Here is a 23,878-nt window from a genome sequence, read left to right on the forward strand (position 1 = left end):
CAGGCAGCAGGGCCTTGAAAGACAAGAACCAGAGACTGAGAAGCTACCAGTGATTCAGACAGCTTCTCTGAGCATAGCTCCTGCATTCTGTTCACTCTGCTTTCTCTTAATCCGTAGTCTGCATGGTGGATAGAATACGGTCACCCTTCATTGCCTGAGTTTTCATCTTCTATTCAAGCTTCCAGCTCAAACTGAAACAGAATCTCTCAGTCCCAGTCCAATACCTCGGCAAAAGAATTCGAATCCGCAGAGCCCAGGGACAGTGAGCGACATAGTTACAGGGGTCACTGTGAATGGAGTAGACACCTTGACCTGTTGCTGCTTCCTATCCCGAGGTTACTGATATTTTTCTGGACGCTTTGCCTGTCATCCATGCCAAAGCTCCCTCCTACCACCCCAGAGATTTGAAAGTTAACTATACCTTGAAGAGAATATTTGTTCAGTTATATAAAAGATACCTGAGTTTGAAATTTTCAAATCACTCTGTGCCCTGATGTATTAAGTCCTTTCCCTCTACCACCCTGGTCCCTGTCTTCCAGATAACGGGAGATTTGGGTCTTGGTTAGTATCAAACCCTGTCTTCTCATTTCAAGCCAAGTCCTCAGAAGCCAACACCACTTCTGATCAATTTGCTTCCAAAGTACAGATTAAAATGTGGGTTGGTATATTCTTTTATGGCCCATGTAAACTATAAGCCAATGAGAAATGGTTGTTGGTGATTTTTAAAAGTTTTTTCCTTTTATTTCAACCAATGGGTGTTTCTCCACTCAGGGATAAACTGAATTGCTGATCTTGTGGCTAATCTCTGTTTCTACAGGCTGTGGATTCCCCTCCACATGGAGGAGGTTGGGCAGGCTGGGGCTCCTGGGGCAAATCTCTGCTCTCATCAGCATCAGCCACAGTAGGTAAGCATTATATGTTGCTTTTAAATAGATAAAGTTCACATACCTAATAGGTATGACATTTTGATCACACCATGTGCTTGAGAGAGTTTAACATTAGCCCATGGTATAATAAGAGCAAGTCATTTTTAGTGCTTACTGTTCCAAGTACTTCATGTATGTTAATACATTTGTTCTTCAAACTAACCCTGTAAGGACGGATTCCTATTTCCTCCATTTTAGAGATAAGGAATCTGAATCATGGGCTAAGACCTTGTCCAAAGTCAGGAGTAGCTGGGTTGAGATTTTAACCAAGTTGTATGGTTTTTAAACATTATATTATATTGCTTCTTAAAATATAAAATGTTTTTATATTTATAATATATTCTCTTTCATAATATATCCTTCAAGCCTTGTATTTATCATCCTGCTTGAATGTTTTAAAATGTACAACTAACCTACTCCCTAAAAGGATTTGAGGTGTGTCCACAAAAGGCACTTGGACAACAGAGCAATGAAATACAAACTCAACAAATATGCAGGTATGAAGGATATCTATTACACACACACCCCAAGCTAATAGAGTCACTGTAGCTGAGCATTGACCTTAACTCTGAGATTCTCAGCTACCAATAGGTCATCTATTTATCTTTGAACAACAAGCCAAAACTTAGTTTATCTAGATAAATTAATTTCCCTGGTATTAAATTTCTTAAGAAATTTCTTGTATTGGCTCCTATACAAAGAGAAAATATATTGGGCAGTGTCTTCATCAGTGCACGTTTGCCAAAGTATTCTTCGTGTGACCATTCCTGTATACATTCTTCATGAAAACTGAAGGTATAACAGTGATGTGTCTAAGATAATTTAGCAAAGGCATTTCATGTTGAAGGTGGAGAGCAAGGAGAAGGACGGGGAAGCTGCAGGTGACATAGCTGACTTAGGTACCCTCGAGGCCATGGCCATCTTATGATAGGACATGAACTGGTCCAGTTCGGTTAGTCCTAAAACCTGGAGGGATGGGAAGGGAGACAAAGGCCTGAAGGTCTCTTTCCCACTCCAGTGGATGGTCACAAACAGTTGAAAGACCAGATATTTAATCTGATAGAATTTAAACTGCCTAGAAGAATGGATAGATTGCATTTCTCCATTTCTATGTCTGTTAGATGTCAGGAGAGCTCTGGCAAGAAGTAGATGGTGGCTAAATAAATGTTGACCTCTCTGTCGTTGAAGAGAGGTACGCCATGGATATTGCGATACAGCTGGCAAAGTTAACCAAGTTAAAGTGGAGGAGCCTGTTTTGTTTTCTGAACAGGACAGAGTCTCTTCACAAGAGGGTGACAAGCACCTGCAGGCATCCTGCTTCCTAGAGAAAATATTTGAGCTTTTAGTGGCTGTCAGTTGGATCCTGTCACTGGCAGCACTTGGGAGTGGCATGTTTTTTGAGCCCTAAACTGAAATTATAGAGTCTAAAAGTTTTTGAAATTGACATTAAGTCATGTAACAGTATGTAATATGGTCACCAAATGATACAGCTCTCCTCATGGCTCATGTCGTAAAACATTAAAGTGTTCTGAGTGCTTCCAGATATAATGAAGCCCAGAACTGCTCCAGGTTATAATGAATTCTGTGCTTCAGAAGTTTCTATTATAAAGGATCTACCATTTACCTTCTCATTAAAATTTTAAATATAAGTTCGTTTCGCAGGAAATACAAAAATCAACTGTCCTGTGGGTAGCACTTACTTAAAGGTGTTTTTGTGCACTTACAGGTGTACCTGCCTATAACTGCTCTGCCCCGGTTGGTCTGTTTGCTATTGTTTCTCATTAGTCTTTGGCTACCCCTCATCGTTTGACTTTGGCCTTTGCTGGATCCTTACAAAGTTTTCCATCCACTAACTGACAGCTTGCCTGTTGAATTTACTCTCCATTATCTTCTTAGATGTCCTGCTGTAATCTGACCTTTCCACGAATATTGCCTAGTGCAGCCTTGGTCCAGTGGCCTGTGCTCTAAGGCCTCTGGGTTTTGTTACCTGGTTCAAGCATAACCTGTAGATGATGCTGGTTTTATACTGCTTAAAAAGCAAGATGTGATTCCTGTGGCAAGTCCCACCCCATCCTGGTAGGCATTCATCTTTTAACTTGGTCTAAAGTCAGCGTCTTAATATGTAGCTGGTGCTTGTGTTTGGTGTTATTCTTGAAGTTTTCCCTTTGTTGAAGGCACCTGAAAGATGATAAATGTTGTATCTTGTTAATGTCACAACCACTTAAAACTTCTGATTGTTCTTACCTGGCTCTGGCTCTGTACAGTAACTGATCCAGAGGAGCTAAGGGAGATCACTGCCCATGGGCCAGCATGATCGCTGTACTAGCCATTATGGCCACTTTCCTGCCTGTGGTTGGTGGAGGCATGTTTTCTCTGAGAGGGTATGGCATTGGCACATCATCCCATAAAATATCAGAATGAAGTTCAGTATACCCTCTTGTATTCATTGTTATTGCTGTATAACAAATTTAGAGACTTAAAACATCATACACCAATTATCTCACAGTCTGTGGGTCAGAAGTTCAGGTATGGGATAGCTAGTTTCTCTGCTTAGTGACTTATCCAGGCTGAAATCAAGTTGTCAACTAGCTGCTTTTCATCTGATGTTTCAGGGTTATTCAGGTTGTTGGCAGAATTCAGTTCCTTGCAACTGTAGGGCTGACACCCTGGTTTTCTTATTGGTTATCGGCCTGGGGTCACTCTCAGCTCCTAGAGGCTGCCATCAGGTCCTTCTTCAAAGCCAGCAGGACAATCTCTCCTGCTTCAATCTCTCCCCTTTTAGGAAGGCCCAGTCCCTTTAAAAGGTGCACCTGATTTGTTCAGGCCTATCCAGGATGAGCTCTCCTTGGATTAACTCAAATTCAGCTAAGGACCATAATTACATCTGAAAAACCCCTTTGTCTTTGCCATTCAATGTCACCCAATCATAGGAATGAAACCCCATCATATTTACAATCCTGCCCACACTCCAAGGAGAGGGGATTACACAGGCTGTGTATACCAGGAGGCTGGAATATTGGGGGCAGTCTCTCAGCACTGCCTACCATACTTCCCTTTTCTGTTTGAAATCCCTATCAGTTACACCACCAACTGCAGAGACTGAGTCTTTTTCATGGTTCTACTACATGTTGGACTTTTGAAAGGTGTTTGAATCTTGGTATTTTTCTCTTGTTTGCATTCCCAATGGCCAAAGGGCACACACACACAGGGGACACTGAAGACATTTTGAAATGCTGATGCTCATTCTAAGACAGAATCCTGTTGGATAAATTGAAACTGTCTTTAGAAAAGTAAAGATTAAACTCGTTCATCACCACTGATCATCACAACCCAAATGAATGCAATAGCAATGTAACTAAATACCATCCCTTAGCTGTCCCTGAGGCATATTTTGAAGATTTCTGGTCAAGATGTGCTGTGACTTTACATAGTAATAGTAGCTAAAACAATAGCAGTATGTACCTTAGAAAAGTATCTTTGCAGCCTTGATAGACAAGTAGAACTTGAAGCGTAAGGGGAGGCTGAAGTTGTAGATCCAAGGCTAGAAACAGTCAATGGTCAAAAGATAAACAGAGATAACAAGAGTCCTGCAAATGGAGACGTGCCAGAGTTGGACTCACAGCCCAAAACAGAGGGCTGGAATAGGGTTCAACCATCTGTGGACAGAGGCTTTAAGAAGTTAAGGTTGCCATCCTGGGTTATGGTCTGTGGTTTTTGAACTGCTACATTGAGATAAAGAGAAGCATAATATGCACTCGGACTGTGCAGCATTAGCAGGTTATTATCACAAGGCAAAGAAACTTACGGGAAAACAGAGCACTCGCAGCAGTAGCCAAGCTCTTGAAGGTTTATAGATTGCCTGTGGGAAGTAAAGAAAGAAAATAACCACGAATTCCATTGCAACTGATTCACACTCAAAAAACCTCATGTTGCCCTGGGGTAATTCCAGTTGCAGACAGGAGTGAAAAACACATAGTCCAAAACAGGACACAGAGCTGTCAGTTGAGCACTGGAAATAGAAACCAGTACTTCTTACGGTTGCTGAAAAACTGCATTCACAATAGTTAGAACTGTTTAGAGTTGGCAAGAAAGTAATTGGAGAGTGGAAATCTTTGGAAATGGTACTCTCTTGGAAAGAGCACTGTACCAGGAGTCCTAAGACCTGAGACCTGGTCCTGACTGAAGGACTGTCAATAAGTACACCATGCCCTTGACTTCTCTGAGACTCAGCTTCCTTGTTTGAAAATAAGTGGATGGGAGAACTTGAGAAATTCTGATTCCTTCCAACCGCTGGGATATGATGATTCCATAATCTGTGGCTATATAAAGAAGAAGAAAGATATTTGTACTCACTGTGCTAGTGGAAAAATACAGAAAATTGCCTTTTTGCTATCTGTATCTTTATATTTTGTCTTTTGCCTCACTATTTTGGCCCCAAAGTTAAAGGAAAATGAGAAAAAGTGACTTTCCCAATACTATATAAAATAAAACATTTCTCAACCAACAATTATTTTTGGAGAGGCCATAATTCACACATTTCCTCCACTACCGTCGCATTCTAAGACTTGATCACCTGCCACCCATACCTTTGAACAAGTTGATAAAATACAATGAAATGGTTATTATTTAAGACCTAGGCAGAAACCAGAGGAGCAAGGAAAATGTAAAAAAGAAAATTTTTGATGATAATTTCAAAGTGATGTTGTGAGAATCAGATGTGATTTCCCACAAGCATCTTAGAGACCTGACTTATGCCTGGAAAATATGGCCAAGCTAAGTGATAGACCAATCAAAATGAAAGTCCACAATGCTAAAACATATACTAATATACCAAGCTAAAGATTCTGTTGTAGAACAGAGCAGTTTTATTTCTAGATACCACGAAAGTCCTAAAAGTTTATTTAAAATTCCTGTTTTGACAGTTTTATGCATCTAATCACCTTATGCAAGAGTACCTGCAGAGGGAGACGTTTATCTGTCTGCAATTTACCTTTTCAAAGTTACTATTGCTCCCCTTTCCCCATCTTCTCCCTGAGTTACAGTTTTTTCCTTCTGTGCATTTTAATGAAACCATTCTACCAGCACTGTCAGAAATAATGGCAGTGTTTATTACGGAGAGAGGCAAACTTGTCAAAATGGTACTACAGTGAGAACTCCTAACTGGGTAAATCACCTTCAATATCACGTGGATGCATTTTTGAAGGTGACATTGCTAATGATGTGAAAATTCTCAATGATCATTGATACAGACAATAATAGATTAATGCTTGGAGTTTGTTCACAATTCTTTACGATCTATGAATAAGGCCCAGGGGGTTAATGAATTTCTGTTTGACAACTAGGCAAACACTATCAGTTCAGAAACACATCTCTTCAATTTGGAATCTAAAGAGAAGTGAGTATCTGGCTACAGAGTGGACATCAACCATCGTTATGGGGAGGGAAGACTTTTTCAAAAGGAACGTTGATTGACTGCTCTTTATGCTACACTGAAGTTTCCTTTAGTTAACCACAACAACGTCTGTGCTTTTCTAAACAAATACTCCTCACAGAGTTTTATAATATATTGAATTCATTGCTAGAAGAGTCCGAAATATAGTCAGTATTTTTTAATTGTTCTATTTCTTGAAAACTCACCCAAAGAAGAGTATAAATTGGTGCAACTTTCAGAAAAGCCATGAGCATTACTAAATTTTAAATGCACACACTAAGCAGTTACACTGTTGATCCTTTGCAAAAGTTCATTAATATATATATACACAGAGATGTTCAATATAGAATTCACTTGGCAAATGCTTATCTACCAGGCACTATCCTAGGCAGTTGAGATAAAACAGTGAGCAAATGAGACAGACCCTTGCCCTAGTAGATCTTACATGCTAGTTAAAGAAGATAGACAATAAACAGTGCACAAACTGAATAGGAAAATTATATAGATGGCTAGAAAGTAGTAAGCCAATGAAAAATATAAGGTGGAGTAGGGAGTACAGGTTAAAGTTTTAAAAGGGTGGTGAGGGGTAGAACTTAATGAGATGGTATTTTAGTAAAGACCTGAAAGATGTGAGGGAATTCACCAGGCATATGTGAAAAACTTGAAACAATCATAGAGAACATTGAACTGTGATATAGCCATTCAGTGGAATGCATACTATGCAACCATTAAAAAGAATGAAGTAGATCAGTGTTCTAGGTTGGGTGCCCAGGAGAAAGACTGTGGCTGGGCTTCACGTGCTGGTGTTTGACTGTGAAGTGCTCTCAGGAGCAAGCCTTGCAAGAGAAGGAAGGATTAGGAAGCAGAACTGGGCTGAGGGAGAAGCTGAACTGCACTGCAGTTGAGACAGAGGCCTCAGCCTATCCCATAGGGAGCTGGGGAGTTGGGATGGCTCTTCACACATGTTCCCCATGAATGCACAGGGCCAACCTTTTGTATCAACAACTCCCCCATTGACCAGTCACTGTAGTACAGCCCTGGGGGAACCAATTCTCCGTTGGCAAAGGGCTTTACAAAGGGAGGCATTCAGCTGACAGCTGGCAGCAGACAACACTCCCCACTGCGGCAGGGAGGATGAACACTGGTTCCAGGCTGCATACACGGCCACTGCCGTCTGCGTGTGCTGAGACCTCCACTGTGTATTGTGAAGTGGAAAAAAATAGGTCCAGAGCATGTATACATAGGCATAGGCTTTTCTAAATTTTTCCTGAAAGGAATCACAAGAAACAAATGATACAGTTGTTACCTTTAGAAGGGCGTAGGGAGAAGGAGATAGGAAGGCAGGGCCACTCTGAGTCCTGGAAGAACTCCAAGCGCTCCTCCTTTTGGAAGTCCTTAGGTCACAGCAAATATAATAAAACACAGCTCCATGCCTCATTAAATATATGACATATATAACTGTATATATAACATATATAACTATGTAAGAGTTTAATTTACTTGAACCTATAGCTGACTAGTTGACCTAATATCACCATTGAATACATTTAAGTAAATAGTACTTAATTTCTAATTTGTAGTTTTTCTTTCATGTCTGTTAGAACCAATAATATTTTTCAGGTTTTAGATATTTCCATAGCCTTTATAAGGTCCTAGACTCTATTGCCTATGATGTCAGTGGAAGCTATCTAGGGAGAAAATAGATGGTTTACTTTCTTTTGTTTATGTTTCTATACTTTTGAATTTGCTAATATTATAAATCTTTTTATTTTAATAATCAACCAGATATATCAGAGAAGTGAGATTATGAGATTTTGTTGTCTTTTTTACATATTCATTTATTTATTTATTTATTTATTTATTTTGTTATCATTAATCTACAATTACATGAAAAACATTATGTTTACTAGGCTCCCCCCTTCACCAAGTCCCCCCAACATACCCCTTCACAGTCACTGTCCATCAGCGTAGTAAGATGTTGTAGAATCACTACTTGTCCTCTCTGTGTTGCACAGCCCTCCCCGTGCCCCCCCCCACACTATACATGCTAATCGTAATGCCCCCTTTCTTTTTCCCTGCCCTTATCCCTCCCTTCCCTCCCATTCTCCCCAGTCCCTTTCCCTTAGGTAACTGTTAGTCCATTCTTGGGTTCTGTGATTCTGCTGCTGTTTTTGGTTTTTTTTTTGTAGATAATTATATTTTATTGAAGGGTAGTTGACACACAGTATTACATTAGTTTCAGGTGTACAACACAGTGATTCAACATTTATATACATGATAATTCTAGCTAACAACTCTCACCATACAAAGTTGTTACAATATTTTGACTATATTCCTTATGCTATACATTACATCCTGGTTACTTATTTTACAATTGGAAGTCTGTACTTTTTTTTTTTTTTGAGAGGGCATCTCTCATATTTATTGATCAAATGGTTGTTAACAACAATAAAATTCTATATAGGGAAGTCAATGCTCAATGCACAATCATTAATCTACCCCAAGCCTAATTTTCGTCAGTCTCCAATCTTCTGAAACATAACAAACAAGCTCTTACATGGAGAACAAATTCTTACATAGTGAATAAGTTACATGGTGAACAGTACAAGGGCAGTCATCACAGAAACTTTCGGTTTTGCTCATGCATTATGAACTATAAACAATCAGTTCAAATATGAATATTTGTTTGATTTTTATACTTGATTTATATGTGGATACCACATTTCTCTCTTTATTATTATAATTTTTAATAAAATGCTGAAGTGGTAGGTAGATACAAGATAAAGGTAGCAAACATAGTTTAGTGTTGTAAGAGAGCAAATGTAGATGATCAGGTGTGTGCCTGTAGACTATGTGTTAATCCAAGCTAGACAAGGGCAATAAAACATCCATGGATGCAGAAGATTTGTCTCAGAACGGGGGGGGGGGTGAGGTTCTAAGCCTCACCTCTGTTGATCCCCAATTTCTCACCTGATGGCCCCCCTGTGACTGTGCCTGTCTTAGGTTGTTCCTCCCTTGAGGAATCTTACCCGTCTCTGGCTAACCAGTCATCTTCCGGGGCCATACAGGGAAATGTAAAGTTGGTAAGTGAGAGAGAAGCCTTATTGTTTGAAAAGGTTAGCTTTTCACTTCTTTGCATATTTACGCCCTGTGGCTTCTATGCCCAACATTTGTCTTGAGGTATCTTTACCACTTGGAAGAATTATGATACTCGGTAAATTTGATATGAGGCACGAATTCTATTTAAGGGTTGTAGTTAGGAAGGAAGAAGAAAAGCTATAGAAGTAGCAGGCGGAAGAAAACATGGGAAGATTGATTATTTCTTTGACATATCTTCTTGTAGAGTAACTTCAGCATGTATAGGTTTTAAACTACTAATTAAATTGCGCACACACATTAACATAATAGGAGTACAGTTACATAACCAAAGCAGACCTATAATTACCAGCCATCTCCAGTGAAACCAAGAAAAACCAGTTAGGCACCTTAGGCATTTGTGAAAACTTATCTATGATATGGTGGATATTGTCCAACTGAACTTGAACAGTCTGAGAGAAATCAGACAAATTAAAACAATCCATTCCTGGGGACTGTTCACATCCCTTATGTTCTTTTAACAGTAGATAGGCTGTAGTTGTAAGATTTTGGAGCGCTACAATTTGCACTTCTCCTAATTCTTGGTTGAGTTCCAACAGTATAGATCCAGTCAGATTTGTTGTTTTACTGTATGCACAGGCCAGCTTAGATATCTCCTTCTTCATTCCCATGGCAAGTCCAGGAACTGGTGGGATGAGTGCATTTACAGCTGTAGCAGCGCGTGGATCTTTGTTGGGGTTTTTTGATGATCATCTTCTGGCATGAGTCTTCCAGAGAGTGCTGATGTTGGAAGTTCTTTTTCATATTGTATCTTAATTGATTTTCTGGGTAGCCAAATCAGGCTTTGATCCTCTGTATAAACACAAACAGACCCTTTGCCTACACTTTTATATGCCCTTTATACCATTGTGTAGAACTCATTGGAGGTTACCACACAGGAACTACTTTTTTTTTTTTTGCTATCATTAATCTACACTTACATGATGAATATTATGTTTACTAGGCTCTCCCCTATACCAGGTCCCCCCTATAAACGCTTTTACAGTCACTGTCCATCAGCATAGCAAAATGTTGTAGAATCACTACTTGTCTTCTCTGTGTTATACAGCCCTCCCCTTTCTCCCACCCCGCCCATGCATGCTAATCTTAATACCCCCCTTCTTCTCCCCCACCCTTATCCCTCCCTACCCATCCATCCTCCCCAGTCCCTTTCCCTTTGGTACCTGTTAGTCCATTCTTGAGTTCTGTGATTCTGCTGCTGTTTTGTTCCTTCAGTTTTTCCTTTGTTCTTATACTCCACAGATGAGTGAAATCATTTGGTATTTCTCTTTCTCCACTTGGCTTATTTCACTGGGCATAATACCCTCTAGCTCCATCCAAGTTGTTGCAAATGGTAGGATCTGTTTTCTTCTTATGGCTGAATGGTATTCCATTGTGTATATGTACCACTTCTTCTTTATACATTCATCTACTGATGGACACTTAAGTTGCTTCCATTTCTTGCCTATTGTAAATGGTGCTGCAATAAACATAGGGGTGGATCTGTCTTTTTCAAACTGGGCTTCTGCATTCTTAGGGTAAATTCCTGTAAGTAGAATTCCTGGGTCAAATAGTATTTCTATTTTGAGCTTTTTGAGGAACCTCCATACTGCTTTCCACAATGGTTGAACTAATTTACATTCCCACCAACAGTGTAGGAGGGTTCCCCTTTCTCCACAACCTAGCCAGCATTTGTTGTTGTTTGTCTTTTGGATGGTGTTGATCCTTACTGGTGTGAAGTGATATCTCATTGTGGTTTTAATTTGCATTTCTCTGATGACTAGCGATGTGGAGCATCTTTTCATGTGTCTGTTGGCCATCTGAATTTCTTATTTGGAGAAGTGTCTGTTCAGCTCCTTTGCCCATTTTTTAATTGAATTATTTGCTTTTTGTTTGTTGAGGTGCATGAGCTCTTTATATATTTTGGATGTCAACCCTTTATCGGATCTGTCATTTATGAATATATTCTCCCATACTGTAGGGTACCTTTTTGTTTTATTGATGGTGTCCTTTGCTGTACAGAAGCTTTTCAGCTTGATATAGTCCCACTTGTTCATTTTTGCTTTTGTTTCCCTTGCCCGGGGAGATATGTTCATGAAGAAGTCACTCATGTTTATGTCCAAGAGATTTTTGCCTATGTTTTTTTCTAAGAGTTTTATGGTTTCATGACTTACATTCAGGTCTTTGATCCATTTCGAATTTACTTTTGTGTATGGGTTTAGACAGTGATCCAGTTTCATTCTATTACATGTAGCTGTCCAGTTTTGCCAGCACCATCTGTTGAAGAGACTGTCATTTCCCCATTGTATGTCCATGGCTCCTTTATTGTACATTAATTGACCATATATGTTTTGGTTAATGTCTGGAGTCTCTATTCTGTTCCACTGGTCTGTGGGTCTGTTCTTGTGCCAGTACCAAATTGTCTTGATTACTGTGGCTCTGTAGTAGAGCTTGAAGTTGGGGAGCGAGATCCCCCCCCACTTTAGTCTTCCGTCTCAGGATTGCTTTGGCTATTCAGGGTCTTTGGTGTCTCCATATGAATTTTTGAACTATTTGTTCCAGTTTGTTGAAGAATGTTGGTAATTTGATAGGGATTGCATCAAATCTGTATATTGCTTTGGGCAGGATGGCCATTTTGACTATATTAATTCTTCCTAGCCAAGAGCATGGGATGAGTTTCCATTTGTTAGTGTTCTCTTTAATTTCTCTTAAGAGTGTCTTATAGTTTTCAGGGTATAGGTCTTTCATTTTCTTGGTTAGGTTTATTCCTAGGTATTTTATTCTTTTTGATTCAATTGTGAATGGAATTGTTTTCCTGATTTCTCTTTGTGTTAGTTCATTGTTAGTGTATAGGAAAGCCACAGATTTCTGTGTGTTAATTTTGTATCCTGCAACTTTGCTGTATTCTGATATCAGTTCTATTAGTTTTGGAGTGGAGTCTTTAGGGTTTTTATGTACAATATCATGTCATCTGCAAATAGTGACAGTTTAACTTCTTCTTTACCAATTTGGATTCCTTGTATTTCTTTGTTTTGTCTAATTGCTGTGGCTAGGACCTCCAGTACTATGTTGAATAACAGTGGGGAGAGTGGGCATCCCTGTCTTGTTTCCGATCTCAGAGGAAAAGCTTTCAGCTTCTCGCTGTTCAGTATGATGTTGGCTGTGGGTTTATCATATATGGCCTTTATTATGTTGAGGTACTTGCCCTGTATACCCATTTTGTTGAGAGTTTTTATGAATGGATGTTGAATTTTGTTGAATGCTTTTTCAGCATCTATGGAGATGATCATGTAGTTTTTGTCTTTCTTTTTATTTATGTGGTGGATGATGTTGATAGATTTCGAATGTTGTACCATCCTTGCATCCCTGGATACATATTCGTTTTTAAAAAGAAAACTAAAGGAAAAAAAATGAAAGAGAAGCAAATGTTTTATTAAAAGTGAAGGCAATCTAAAAGGGGGAAACCCGATGAATGACGTAGCTGGTGCCCTCCTTGGGGGAGCTTTGCCATGCGGGACCAGCGGAAAGTACCCATACAGCCACGCAAGCAACTGGGTGCTTCCTAGAGCTGCTGATGCTCCCCTAAATTATCTCTTGGTCAGAGGGACTCTCCCACCATCAAGTATCTTCATACTCTAGAAAGGGTGGAGCACTTCAGTGGGGTTTTGAACTTGGTGGAATTCATGAGAAGAGAGCTTGTGAAATCACAGTGTTCTTAGGGAAAAATATGAAACTGGAGGTGTATGATAGCAGCACAGTGTCTTGGGATCTGCATCCGCACAGCCAGAGATGATCCCTATAAACATCAGCCTCTGCCCGTCCAAGGCATGGTGGGGAGGGACGGGGTGAGAGGAAGATCTCACTGCAGAGGTTCCCCTCACCCTGCTGCTTGGGCACGGTAAGGGAAGTCAAGCTAATTTCAGCATAAACCAATGTTTTAAAGATGAAGAAGCTCCTGATCAAGCATCTGATTTCCCACAAGTTATAGAAATGGGGCTAAAATGACATTTGGTCAACTTTGTAAATGGCATGTAAAGCTTTCTTAATACAACCTAGTGACTGAGCTTATGAGTTCTAGAATCAGAAGGACTGGGTTCAAATCCTGCCTCTGCCACTTAGTGGCTTTGGGACCTTAGATGTGGAACTTCATATTATCAGGTCTCATTTTCTCAGTTGTGAAATGGTTATAATATTCCTTACCTCATAATGAGAAGATTAAATGAGATAGTTTACTGTATTAAAAATATTTAGTCCATGCCTGGGACACAGTAAGGTCTCAATAAATGTTGACCAATACCAGGGGTTTCACATTTCTCTCCTCAGTGACCTTGCAAAATCCTGGGAGGTAGGTGTTACAATCCTCCTTCAGTGAAGACACAAAAGGAACTCAGAAAGGTCAAGTAACTCACCAAGATCACCACAGCTAATAAATGATGGAACCAAAATTCCTCCACAAGACTTGTGGCTCCTAAGTGTACAGCACTTTCCACTAGGGTGTAGGTAATAAACACCAGCTGATCATTTAACATTTGTTTTAAAATGATACAGTATCACAGCATTTATACAGTGTTCTTATCTTTTTTATAATACCTTCTTTTTACTGCAGTAAGTCAAGAGGTAGAGAATATTCCGTCTTTAGAACCATGGTATTTGTAAGGGTTTCATTCCTGTGAGGACACTAGGGTTCATGATGACATGTAAGAAAACTGATCCATTAACTATACCCTATAGTATTATTCCTATTTGTTATTTTTCTATGGTAGAACCTAATCAATATCTCAGAATGAATAACTCCCAGTGGAAAGGTAACAATGACTCTGTGCATTATTACTTCCTTGTTCTGGGCACTAGATGTCACACTAAGTAAAGTTTTAGAAGTTATTCTTCAAAGTAGGGTGTGGTGTAGAGTCTTAACCTTAGCTTGAAAAACCATAGCTTTTTATTTCTAGTAGAATGCAGTAAAAATGTACTTTAACTAACAAAAGAATTCAGAAAAAATAATTGTTAATCAGAAAATATAATTGTAGGAACCTTAAATATATGCAAGTCTTTGTACATCAATTATGCCTCACTAAAGTGGCTCGTGTGTGTGTGTGTGTGTGTGTGTGTGTGTAAGTAGCAGCCTATTGTCAAGTCTGTTAGACACATCTCATTTATATGCACATAAAAATGGTGATTCCTTCCAGAAACAAAGTGATTTTTCTAGGGGTGGCTTACGCATACATATTTATAATCATTTGTGTTCTGAGATGGTGAGAAGCTGTTCTTCCCTAGGCAAAGAATCAGACATGGCCCTAACTTGCAAGGATACAGAAGGTCAAAGAGGAGATAATGGCAATAAGATTCTTTAAACCTTGAATGGTCTCAGGGAAGGATGTGAAATCATCTGTCTTGTATGGTTTATGCAAAGAAGATGTAGCAGATACCTCCCAGTCTTTTCAAATGCATTTATTTCTTGATTTTAGCTCTCAGAAATCTACGTGAGAATTTAGATTGAGATTTGGATATGCATTACTTCCTTTTGGAAAATACATGTGTTTTTAAAAGATGGACTCAGTATATAACTAAGTTAGATGATTGTATCCTACAGCTTAAATGTGTTACTGGAACTCTCCTAAGTTTCTATTGAAATGCTAGAGAAGCTAGAGAGAATTCATTCAACTCAGTTTTAGCAGCTATAGTGCATCTTTTTTCCAACTAAGCCAGAAATGAATTTGAACTATGTCTAATGAGCTGCATATGAATATAGACATATATTTCTGTATGTAATTAATGTTGTAAACATGTAAATAAATTTCTAAATGATGTATAGTGGCAGGTGATTCCCAGTGATATAATTAGTCCTATGCCTAGTTGGTAAATATCAATGTCCTGACTATGTTAAGATTGTTCTGATAAAGTTACAACTGGTAAAAGTACTACTATTTGGGTTTGGGATACATCCATGTCTTTCTCTAATTCAGGAGTGGACAATTGGTAATTAACGGTGCTTTCTAAGACTATATGTTTTTTTTTGGCTCTCAAATCCTGCCATGACTTGGGACTCTTCCTAATATTGCTGCTGCCTTGGGTTTAACAACTGATGTTAGCCATGGCCCTAGTGAAATCTTTCGTTTCTCTCTGTGTGCTAAGGTGGTGTGAGCTGATGATGGCAGCCTGTTTCTCCTTCTAGAATTCAAACAGCCACTTAGGACCATCAGTAGACTATAAATATTTGCATTCCATTCGGGAACTCTGAGAAAAGCTATAGCTCATCATAGGGGCCTCTAAGGAGAAAAAAAAAATCACTCCAGAATAGAATGTAGACAGTACTATTTCTCGACAGGCCAAGGGTTGTTGGGGGTGGAGAATAAGAAGTCAGCTTTGTATTTACCAAATGGTTATTGAATACCTGTTATGCTGGGCTCTGGGGAATATGGGTATTGTCCCCACTCATATGGAGTAAAACCAGTACCCTTCATCCTGCTAACTACTTCATAGCTTGTGTCTGGAACTGCTTAAAACAGCTGTCAGAGCTGTTGGGCACCATTCCTGGTTTTCCCACTGACCTGCCTTTTGATTTTGACACATCAGCTCGAGACCCTGCACTCTTCATACTAGAGGAATGACTAACACCTTGAAAGGGCATGTTGAGGCTCACCTGATTTCAATTCAACAAATATTCATTGAGCATCTGCAATAGGCTAGAACTGCCAGGAATTAATAAAAATGAATGTTGTGTACCTGTCTCAAGGAGCGTAGAGAAGATGGAAGAGGGTAAAGCAGGGACAGACACTATTCACAGATAATATCTTGAATATTATTGCTAGTGTGAGAAGCAAACAGGAGTAACAGTGCATCTGGAGCACTTGACATATGTTTATCTCATTTGCACCTCACAACAACCCAGTGAAGAAGCTGAGTCATGGGGTGGTAAGGTGACTTCTCCAAGGCCACCCAGCTAGGCAGTGGCAAAGCTGAGCTCAAACTGGACATGTGATCCCACATCCGAGGGATTGCGAAGTCTATGCTTTCAACTACTAGGCTCTCTTACAACTGGGATGCGCACCTACAGCTTGAACAGCTCTGCAAGATAAGCTACAGAGTTTGCAGACCATGGATTTCTGTTGTACTTAGGAACCCTGGTTTTATTTCCTAACAGGTCATGGATTGACAGCAGTCAAAGAAAAAGCAGGAGCCACACTACGGATTCATGGTGTGAATTCCGGCTCCTCTGAAGGGGCCCAACCTGATACCGAAAATGGAGACCCTCAAAGTGAGTGGTGTATTTGTTTTGGGGGCTCCTTGGACTTGGACTGTGTTATACTATGTACACAAATAGATCCCAAAATTCAGATCCACAAAACTAACTCTAAAAGGATGTTTTTCTCTCTAGTAGCTGATGTGCCCACAGATCAGAGCCCCACAGAAAGCCCACCCACTTCTGCCTCGACAGGCTCCCGGGGCATGCTGTCAGCCATCACCAACGTGGTGCAAAACACAGTAAGTCATTAGCGGCTTCCTCTGATTTCCCTAGTGTCTTCCAGCTCCTTCTCTGGAAATCTACACTTACCAGTGACCTAGATACATCAGAGAAAACATAGCCTTGTTCATAACTTGGGTTATGGTTTTGTTTTGCTTTCTCCTGCAGAGTAGGTGTAACCCTGGCACCAAAATAATAAGGAAAATGAAATATATTTTATGTGTAGTAGAAAGGAGCTGCTTAGAAGGAACATTTTTCAGTCTGTTGTAACAGTGTCCTTTCTAACTGTGGCAAGGACAGCCCCTGGTTGGGGCAGAGGGAGGGCTCTTTCACAGGGCTGGGACCGCTGTTTTTCCTAGATGGTCTGTGTCTCTTAACCTTCAATTTGAAAAATTATAAAGCCATTCAAATAAAAAAAATTCTGGCAAGGAGTCAGGAACAACATCCCCAGAATGTTTCTGAAGTGTCTCCAGATAACTTAAGACCAACATTCTTCTGCTCCCTACCTCCCAATTCCCACTCTCCCACTTCCTTGAAAAACCCTAAGTTATGCACTGCCCCACCCCCACCCAGGCCCTGCCTGCCTTTTCGAGAACCTTGTTACTGGCAACAAAACACTGATGAATAATGAAAAAAGGGGGAGGCACCCCACCTGAGAGGAGGCAGCTTGCCGGTCTTTAGAGTCAGGAAGAAAAGTTTATTTTCTTCTATGTGAAACCAACAAGCTGGTTTTTCTAGAAATATGGTTCATGTCCAATTTATTCATTTAATCATTAAATAAACAAAAATGGTTTGTTTGCTTTTCTTTTAATACCTAGGGCTATCCTCGTACATAGCCCTCACTGTGTGCCAGGAGCCATGCTAGGCGCTGGGTATATGCTGACAAACTAGAGAACACAATATCCCGGAAGACAGAGACAACACAACAGGCAAGGAGAGTACAATATGGGAAGAAGAGAGGGCTGGGAATGCACCCAGACTCTGGCGTCAGGGCAAACAGAAATTGAAAATGACTCCTCCTTGCCTGGCTACTTGAGGACCTCTAGACTAAGTAGAGGGAAGGAGGAGCAGCAAATATTTTTGAGGAGTCAAATGGCAATATAAACCCAGTATGAGGGGTGAGTTTGTGGGGCTGCGATGGGAAGGAGCTCTTTCAATATCTCTGGGATAAGAAATGAAGTTATGGTCTCCCTGAGCGGCCGGGCAGGGCACTGGGAGTCGGTCTTCAGCATCCTCTGGTTTCTCTCTGTGTCCTCTCCACCCTCATGGTACTCTCTTTCCCAAGCTCAAGCCACCCCCTTCCAGGTCTGCCCTTACTCAGAGCCCCTGTGTCCTTCTGTCTCCCATTTTATTCTCTACTGAAGTAATGCATCATAGGATGTTAGGAGAAAATAAATCCCACTAGACAAAAGTGTGAATTGCTGATATCCCATTGTTCTCCCAAAGTATGTGTATCTTAAAATCTTTTTTATAGTGTGATTATCAATTGCTTCCCAAATCCGAAAAAAAGGTCCAAGATGGAAATGACTAATAAAGAGTATTAATTCAGTGAAATCAAATATTGCTATTGAAGCAGTATTATGTAGATTGGGAAATGCATTTAGGTAATAATATAATAAAATATAATGTATGTAAATTCATGTAAGGGAGAAAGAAACTGATTTATGCATACCATTCGTTGGAGTATGTGTACATATTTTGCAATGTGGCAGAAATGTAAATGGTGCTGTATATATGAACAGATTATGTGAATAAATCTTGGTGGTTTGAACTTTTTTTAAAGGAAAACAATGCCTGGCAAAGAGATTTGCAGGGCAATAACTGTACAATAGAACAGTTTCTAAAGCCAGTAGTATATGGAAAGCAACCTGTCTTACTTCATGAATATACTAATTATAGGCGGTCATTGCTAGTTTCTGAAAGTATGCAAGAGCCATCAGAAACAGCCTGAGGATTCTACACTCCAGTGCCCTGGATTAAAGAAACCTGTAAATTGGCAAAAGTATTTGACATGTTAATAGACTGCTCCAAATAATTCTGTTACTCGGGTTAACATTTTTTCAAATGAAAATAGCAATTGGTTTCCCTATTAATTTTATGTCTTAGATACATATCTATTCATATGCACCGAGCCAGTAAAATTAATCCCAAACATTGCTTTGGTTTTTCCAAGCATCCTTTTTTAATAACATTGTATGTCCTACAAATTAAATGACATATGCTTTTCCAAGGAAAAGAAAATAAGATTAACTGAATGATAAATCTCCTGATGAGTAAACATTGTGACTCTGTATTGATTTTAATATTTGAAAATAGCTCCCTTTAGAGCTGCTAACTGCTGCACAACAGCAAAATCAAAAGTCTAATCTCATGCAGTTACCTCATCTGCAGGGTAAAAGTGTCCTAACTGGAGGCCTTGATGCTTTGGAATTCATCGGCAAAAAAACCATGAATGTCCTTGCAGAAAGTGACCCAGGTTTTAAGCGGACCAAGACACTCATGGAGAGAACTGTTTCCTTATCTCAGGTGAGATTATACACTTTTGCAATTATTTTTTTTCGGTCAATAAAGTAAATACGTTTTTATTTACTTTTTCTAATAGATACTTTAAAGCACATGCTTCAAATTCAAATGACACAAAATAGTTGGATGAAAACAATTGAGTGTCTAATACACCTTTCTCCAGCCACTTAGTTCCTCATGGAAGACAACCACTATTAACAGCTTCTTACGGAGTCTATCAGAATGACCATCTAGATATAAACAGAGGTGTATAGATATGGATGTAATAGCTAATGTAGATGGATGTATGTGGCTGCACTTAGACACACACACACATACTATACATGTATACTTTTTGACCAAATGGCAGCACACTAATCACACTTGTTTGTGCCTTTGCTTTATTTGCTTCATGATTTCTGAAGATTAACCTATTTATGCCATTTGTCTTAGTTCATTCAGGTTGTTATAACAGAATTCCACAGCCTGGGTGGCTTTTAAGCAACAAGCATTTACTTCTTATAGTTCCATAGACTGGAAAGTCCAAGATCAAGGTGCCAGATTCATTGTCTGCTGAGAGCCCACTTCTTGATTCACAGAAAGCTACCTTCTCCGTGCATCCTCACACAGTGGACGGAGCAAGGGAGCTCTCCAGGGTCTCTTGAATAAGGGCACTAACCTCATTATGCAGGCTCCCCCTTCCTGACCTAATCACCTCCCAAAGTCCCTACCTCCAAATACCATAAAACATTGGGGGTTAGCTTTCAACACATGAATTTGGGAGGTGTGGGGAGCACAGGCATTCAGCCCATTGTATGTATTCCAGCTCTGCCACTTTGTAGCTGCATGCCACTGAGCAGGGTATTAACCCTTCTGTGCCTCAGTTTACTCATCTGTACATTGTGGGTAGCATCAGTACCTACCAACAGCTTTGTTGTGAGGATTAAATGAGTTAGAATAGAACCTGACTTCTAGTAAGCATTCAGGAATGTTAGCTATTGTTGCCATTATTTCAGGTCAATATAATAGGTGAAAATGATATCTCATTAAAATTTTAATTTATATTTCTGCTATATCTGCAAGGATGGGTTTCTCCTCTCACACTTTCATCTGTGAAGTTTTCCAACCCTCCTTGAGAAATATGGTATCAATCTATGTTTGGCTTACTTACAGTAGTCAAGAAAATTAAAAATAATATTTATCTTGTTTTCCAAGTATAAAACTCTAATAGTGAACTTGCTTTTTCAGATGGCACATGCCCAGCTCATACCCTACAGTGTAAGCATGTCCCTTATCCTCTTCCTTCTTAAGAGTCTGATACACTGGGTCTCTGTGCCCTTTATGCAACAAATCTGGAGGGGCTGATGCAGCAGTGGATTTTGTAACTTTCACAGGCAGAGCGAGCATAGCTCCTCCTGGCGCAGGGCTGGGAAGCTAGGAAGGAGCCATCATTGACAACACGTCAGTGACACTTCCTGAGGACCTTTGGTCTTAAGCTGTTCGTCTGTCTCTTCCTGAATAACCCACACATAGCCATGCTGATATTATAACCCAGGTGGGGACTTGGCAAGATCATCCAAACCACCAAGCTGCTCGTCTTTAAAAAGATTTGTATTAACCAGGTAATTAATGCTACATGTTGTAAAAAGAAAGAAAGAAAGAAAACAAAACAAAACAAAATAAAAAAACCCAACCCCAGTATCATTGCAGCTTACAACAAAAAAGATTTATCTTTCACACCTGCAGTGTGAGTGTCCTGTTTGGGCTCTCTCCTGAGCCCACATCTTGTGGCTCTGCCATCCTGAAATCCTTTACTTCCTCATGGAAAGGGGAAGAAAAGATGCAGAGGACCATGTGGGACAATTTAAGACTAGCCCTGGAAGTGTCACACATCACCTGTATCCTCATTCCTTTGGCCAAAATGTATCACATAAGTCCACCTAATTCAATTCGTGGAGTTCGGTGGGGAGGCTGAGAAATACAGTTCAGCTATGTGTCTAGGAGGAAAAGGCTATCTGGTGAGCACCATAGGAATATCTTTGCCACAATATTTTATATATATATATATATATATATATATATATATATATGTATAAAGAGAGACAAATCAAACCTCTGGAGACCAAGAGATCTCCCATTAAAAGGACTTACTGAGCCTTTGCAGCTGCAGCAACAAGGAGGATTCAGCCCTGGGACAGGAAGTTGTGCTTCACCAGCAGCAAAGCCAGTTCACAGAAACAATTTGTCTTCCAGACACAAGAAGTAGGGCACATTTGTGAGGCATTTCAAGGAACGGAAGTTCCCTAAATTCACATTGGCTGCAGATAAGGTGGGCTAACTTGAAGCAAAGGAGAGTCTGGGGATACATGGTTGGTCCAGAGAGAAGGCTGTGAAATGCTTGTTGATGATGGTCAGGCACTCTTCACGCTCAAGAAGGATGCAGTGATTCTGAGAACCTTATAGATGATTTTTGAAATGATTTCATCCAGGAACACAAGAGTTTTGATTAGCTATGGCCCATAGCTATTGGCTGATTACCTTCCCTTGTCTCTCTCCCCCATTCTCCAGCCTTTATGTCACTTAATTTTAAGACATCTCAAAATCTTTCTTTATCAATATGTATATTCCATATATTATACATACACATATATGTACATATAAACATATATATGTATGTACATATACATGTATAAATATATGTATATATGAATTTGATTCTAGTTAAGAAGGTGATAATGTGGGGAAAAATGTAACCAAGTCCATAAAATGGCTAACTCTATGGCTTTCTGAGCTTAGGTTTACACACCTGTAAAATGAAGAACTGGACCTTATCAGTTGCCCAGATTACTGTAGTTTTGCGCCTCCTTCACAAATCTTATCACATCTGCATGCAATGTACTGCTAAAATTTAAGTAGCAATGTTCATAGAAATGTATCACCAATGAATCCACACTTTGCCATCTGCAGCATTTATTTTAATTACGCACCTGAAACACGTGCAGAACGTGGTACACAACATTCTAGGGCATACTTGGGTGTCACCTATAATTCACATCATCACCACAGCACTACCAACTTTAATCTTCCAATCAGCAGTTTTTCACTCATTCATTCATCTATCCATTCATTCCACAAATGCACTTTGAATGTCTGCTATATGCCAGGCACCTTTCCAAACACTTGAAATACAGTAGTAACCAAAATGGGTAAAAATCCCTGTCCTTAAGGAGTTTTCTTTCCAGTGAGGAAAGAAAGAATCAACGTTACTTAGTATTTTAGAAGATGATGAGTGCTGTGTAGGAAAAATAAAAAAAGAGAAGGAAGAACATAATCAGGAATGTGGGAGTGAGGGACAGGTTAAGTATTAAATTGGGTGGGTGGGATGGTCTTGTGGAGATGATAACATTTGAGCAAATACTTGAAGGAGATGAGGGGCTTGACCATGCAGATATTGGGGTGAAGCACATTCCATGCAGAAGGCAGCATGTGCAAAGGCCCTGAGGCAGAAGCATCTGCTATGAACGAGAAGTCACGAGGCTAGTATGTGGTAGGAGAGGAAGGAGTAAGCCAGGATGGGAGTTAGTGACAAAGAGGCCAGACTGGTGATGAGGAGCAGGGAGGGCAGATCACAGAGGGCATTTGGAAGGACCTTGGGCTTTACTGTTAGTGAAACAGGGAAATCATTGCAGCGTTTTGAAGAGAGGGGTGACAAGATTGCACTTTAAAAGCATCACTCCAGTGAGTATGCTGAAAAATAGACTGGGTAGAGAGGAGGGCCATGGGCAGGGAAACCAGTCAGCGTGTGGATCAGTCTAGGTTCCCCCCGAAGTAGTGCAAGGATTTTGTTAGGTGAAATGCCTACATGAGAGAAAATAGATGTGGGGAGGGGTAAGAAGGCTGGGAGAGCCAGCAGACCAAGGTGCAAATTCAACCCATGAAGGGGATTGGAAGAGAAGATAGTGTGGGAACATCCTAGACTGCCCTGCTGTCTAAGCAAAGTTTGGCTTTGAAGTTTTGCTCAAGGGCAGAAGTTGCAGTTAATCCTGTCATAACAGATAAAACTACCAGTGTACATAAATTTGCTCATTATAGAAGATTTGGACATTTTAGAAAATAAGAAAATCGCATGTTGAAAACGCTTCAGTTGGAGACCACCGTTGAGCTTTGGTTTTGCTTCTTTCCTCTGCTATTCTCAGGCATCAAATTTTGGCTTTCTCTTATCACATATGTAAAAAACTAAAACTCATAGTGGAATATTACATAAGAACTGTCCATGGAATCAATCCAAAACATCTTTTTTGTTTTTTTGAGTAGAAATAACATTTTATTTTGTCAGACCAAAATTGTAGGATTTATTTGTTCAGCAGCTAATGCTAATTTAATTAATTCAATGAGTATGTTGGGTGCATGAAAAAATCATTG

General features: G+C 39.8%; 1 protein-coding gene across 8 annotated transcripts in view; it reads left to right on the forward strand.

Annotated features, from left to right (window-relative positions):
• Nucleotides 1-23,878, forward strand: part of FAM114A1 (family with sequence similarity 114 member A1) — a 69,589-nt gene that overhangs the window by 17,261 nt on the left and 28,450 nt on the right. For 5 of the 8 annotated variants that reach the window (XM_057502151.1, XM_057502153.1, XM_036908476.2 and 2 more), the window contains exons 3-6: nt 818-905; nt 16,634-16,747; nt 16,868-16,974; nt 19,346-19,480. In XM_057502151.1, the coding sequence (XP_057358134.1) occupies nt 818-905; nt 16,634-16,747; nt 16,868-16,974; nt 19,346-19,480 (444 nt within the window). Of the gene's footprint in view, nt 1-817; nt 906-16,633; nt 16,748-16,867; nt 16,975-19,345; nt 19,481-23,878 lie in introns of those variants that run through there. The other 3 variants (XM_057502152.1, XM_036908477.2, XM_036908481.2) reach the window with 2 other exon arrangements.

Source organism: Manis pentadactyla, chromosome 5 (genome assembly GCF_030020395.1).
Source record: "Manis pentadactyla isolate mManPen7 chromosome 5, mManPen7.hap1, whole genome shotgun sequence".
Taxonomy (NCBI): domain Eukaryota; kingdom Metazoa; phylum Chordata; class Mammalia; order Pholidota; family Manidae; genus Manis; species Manis pentadactyla.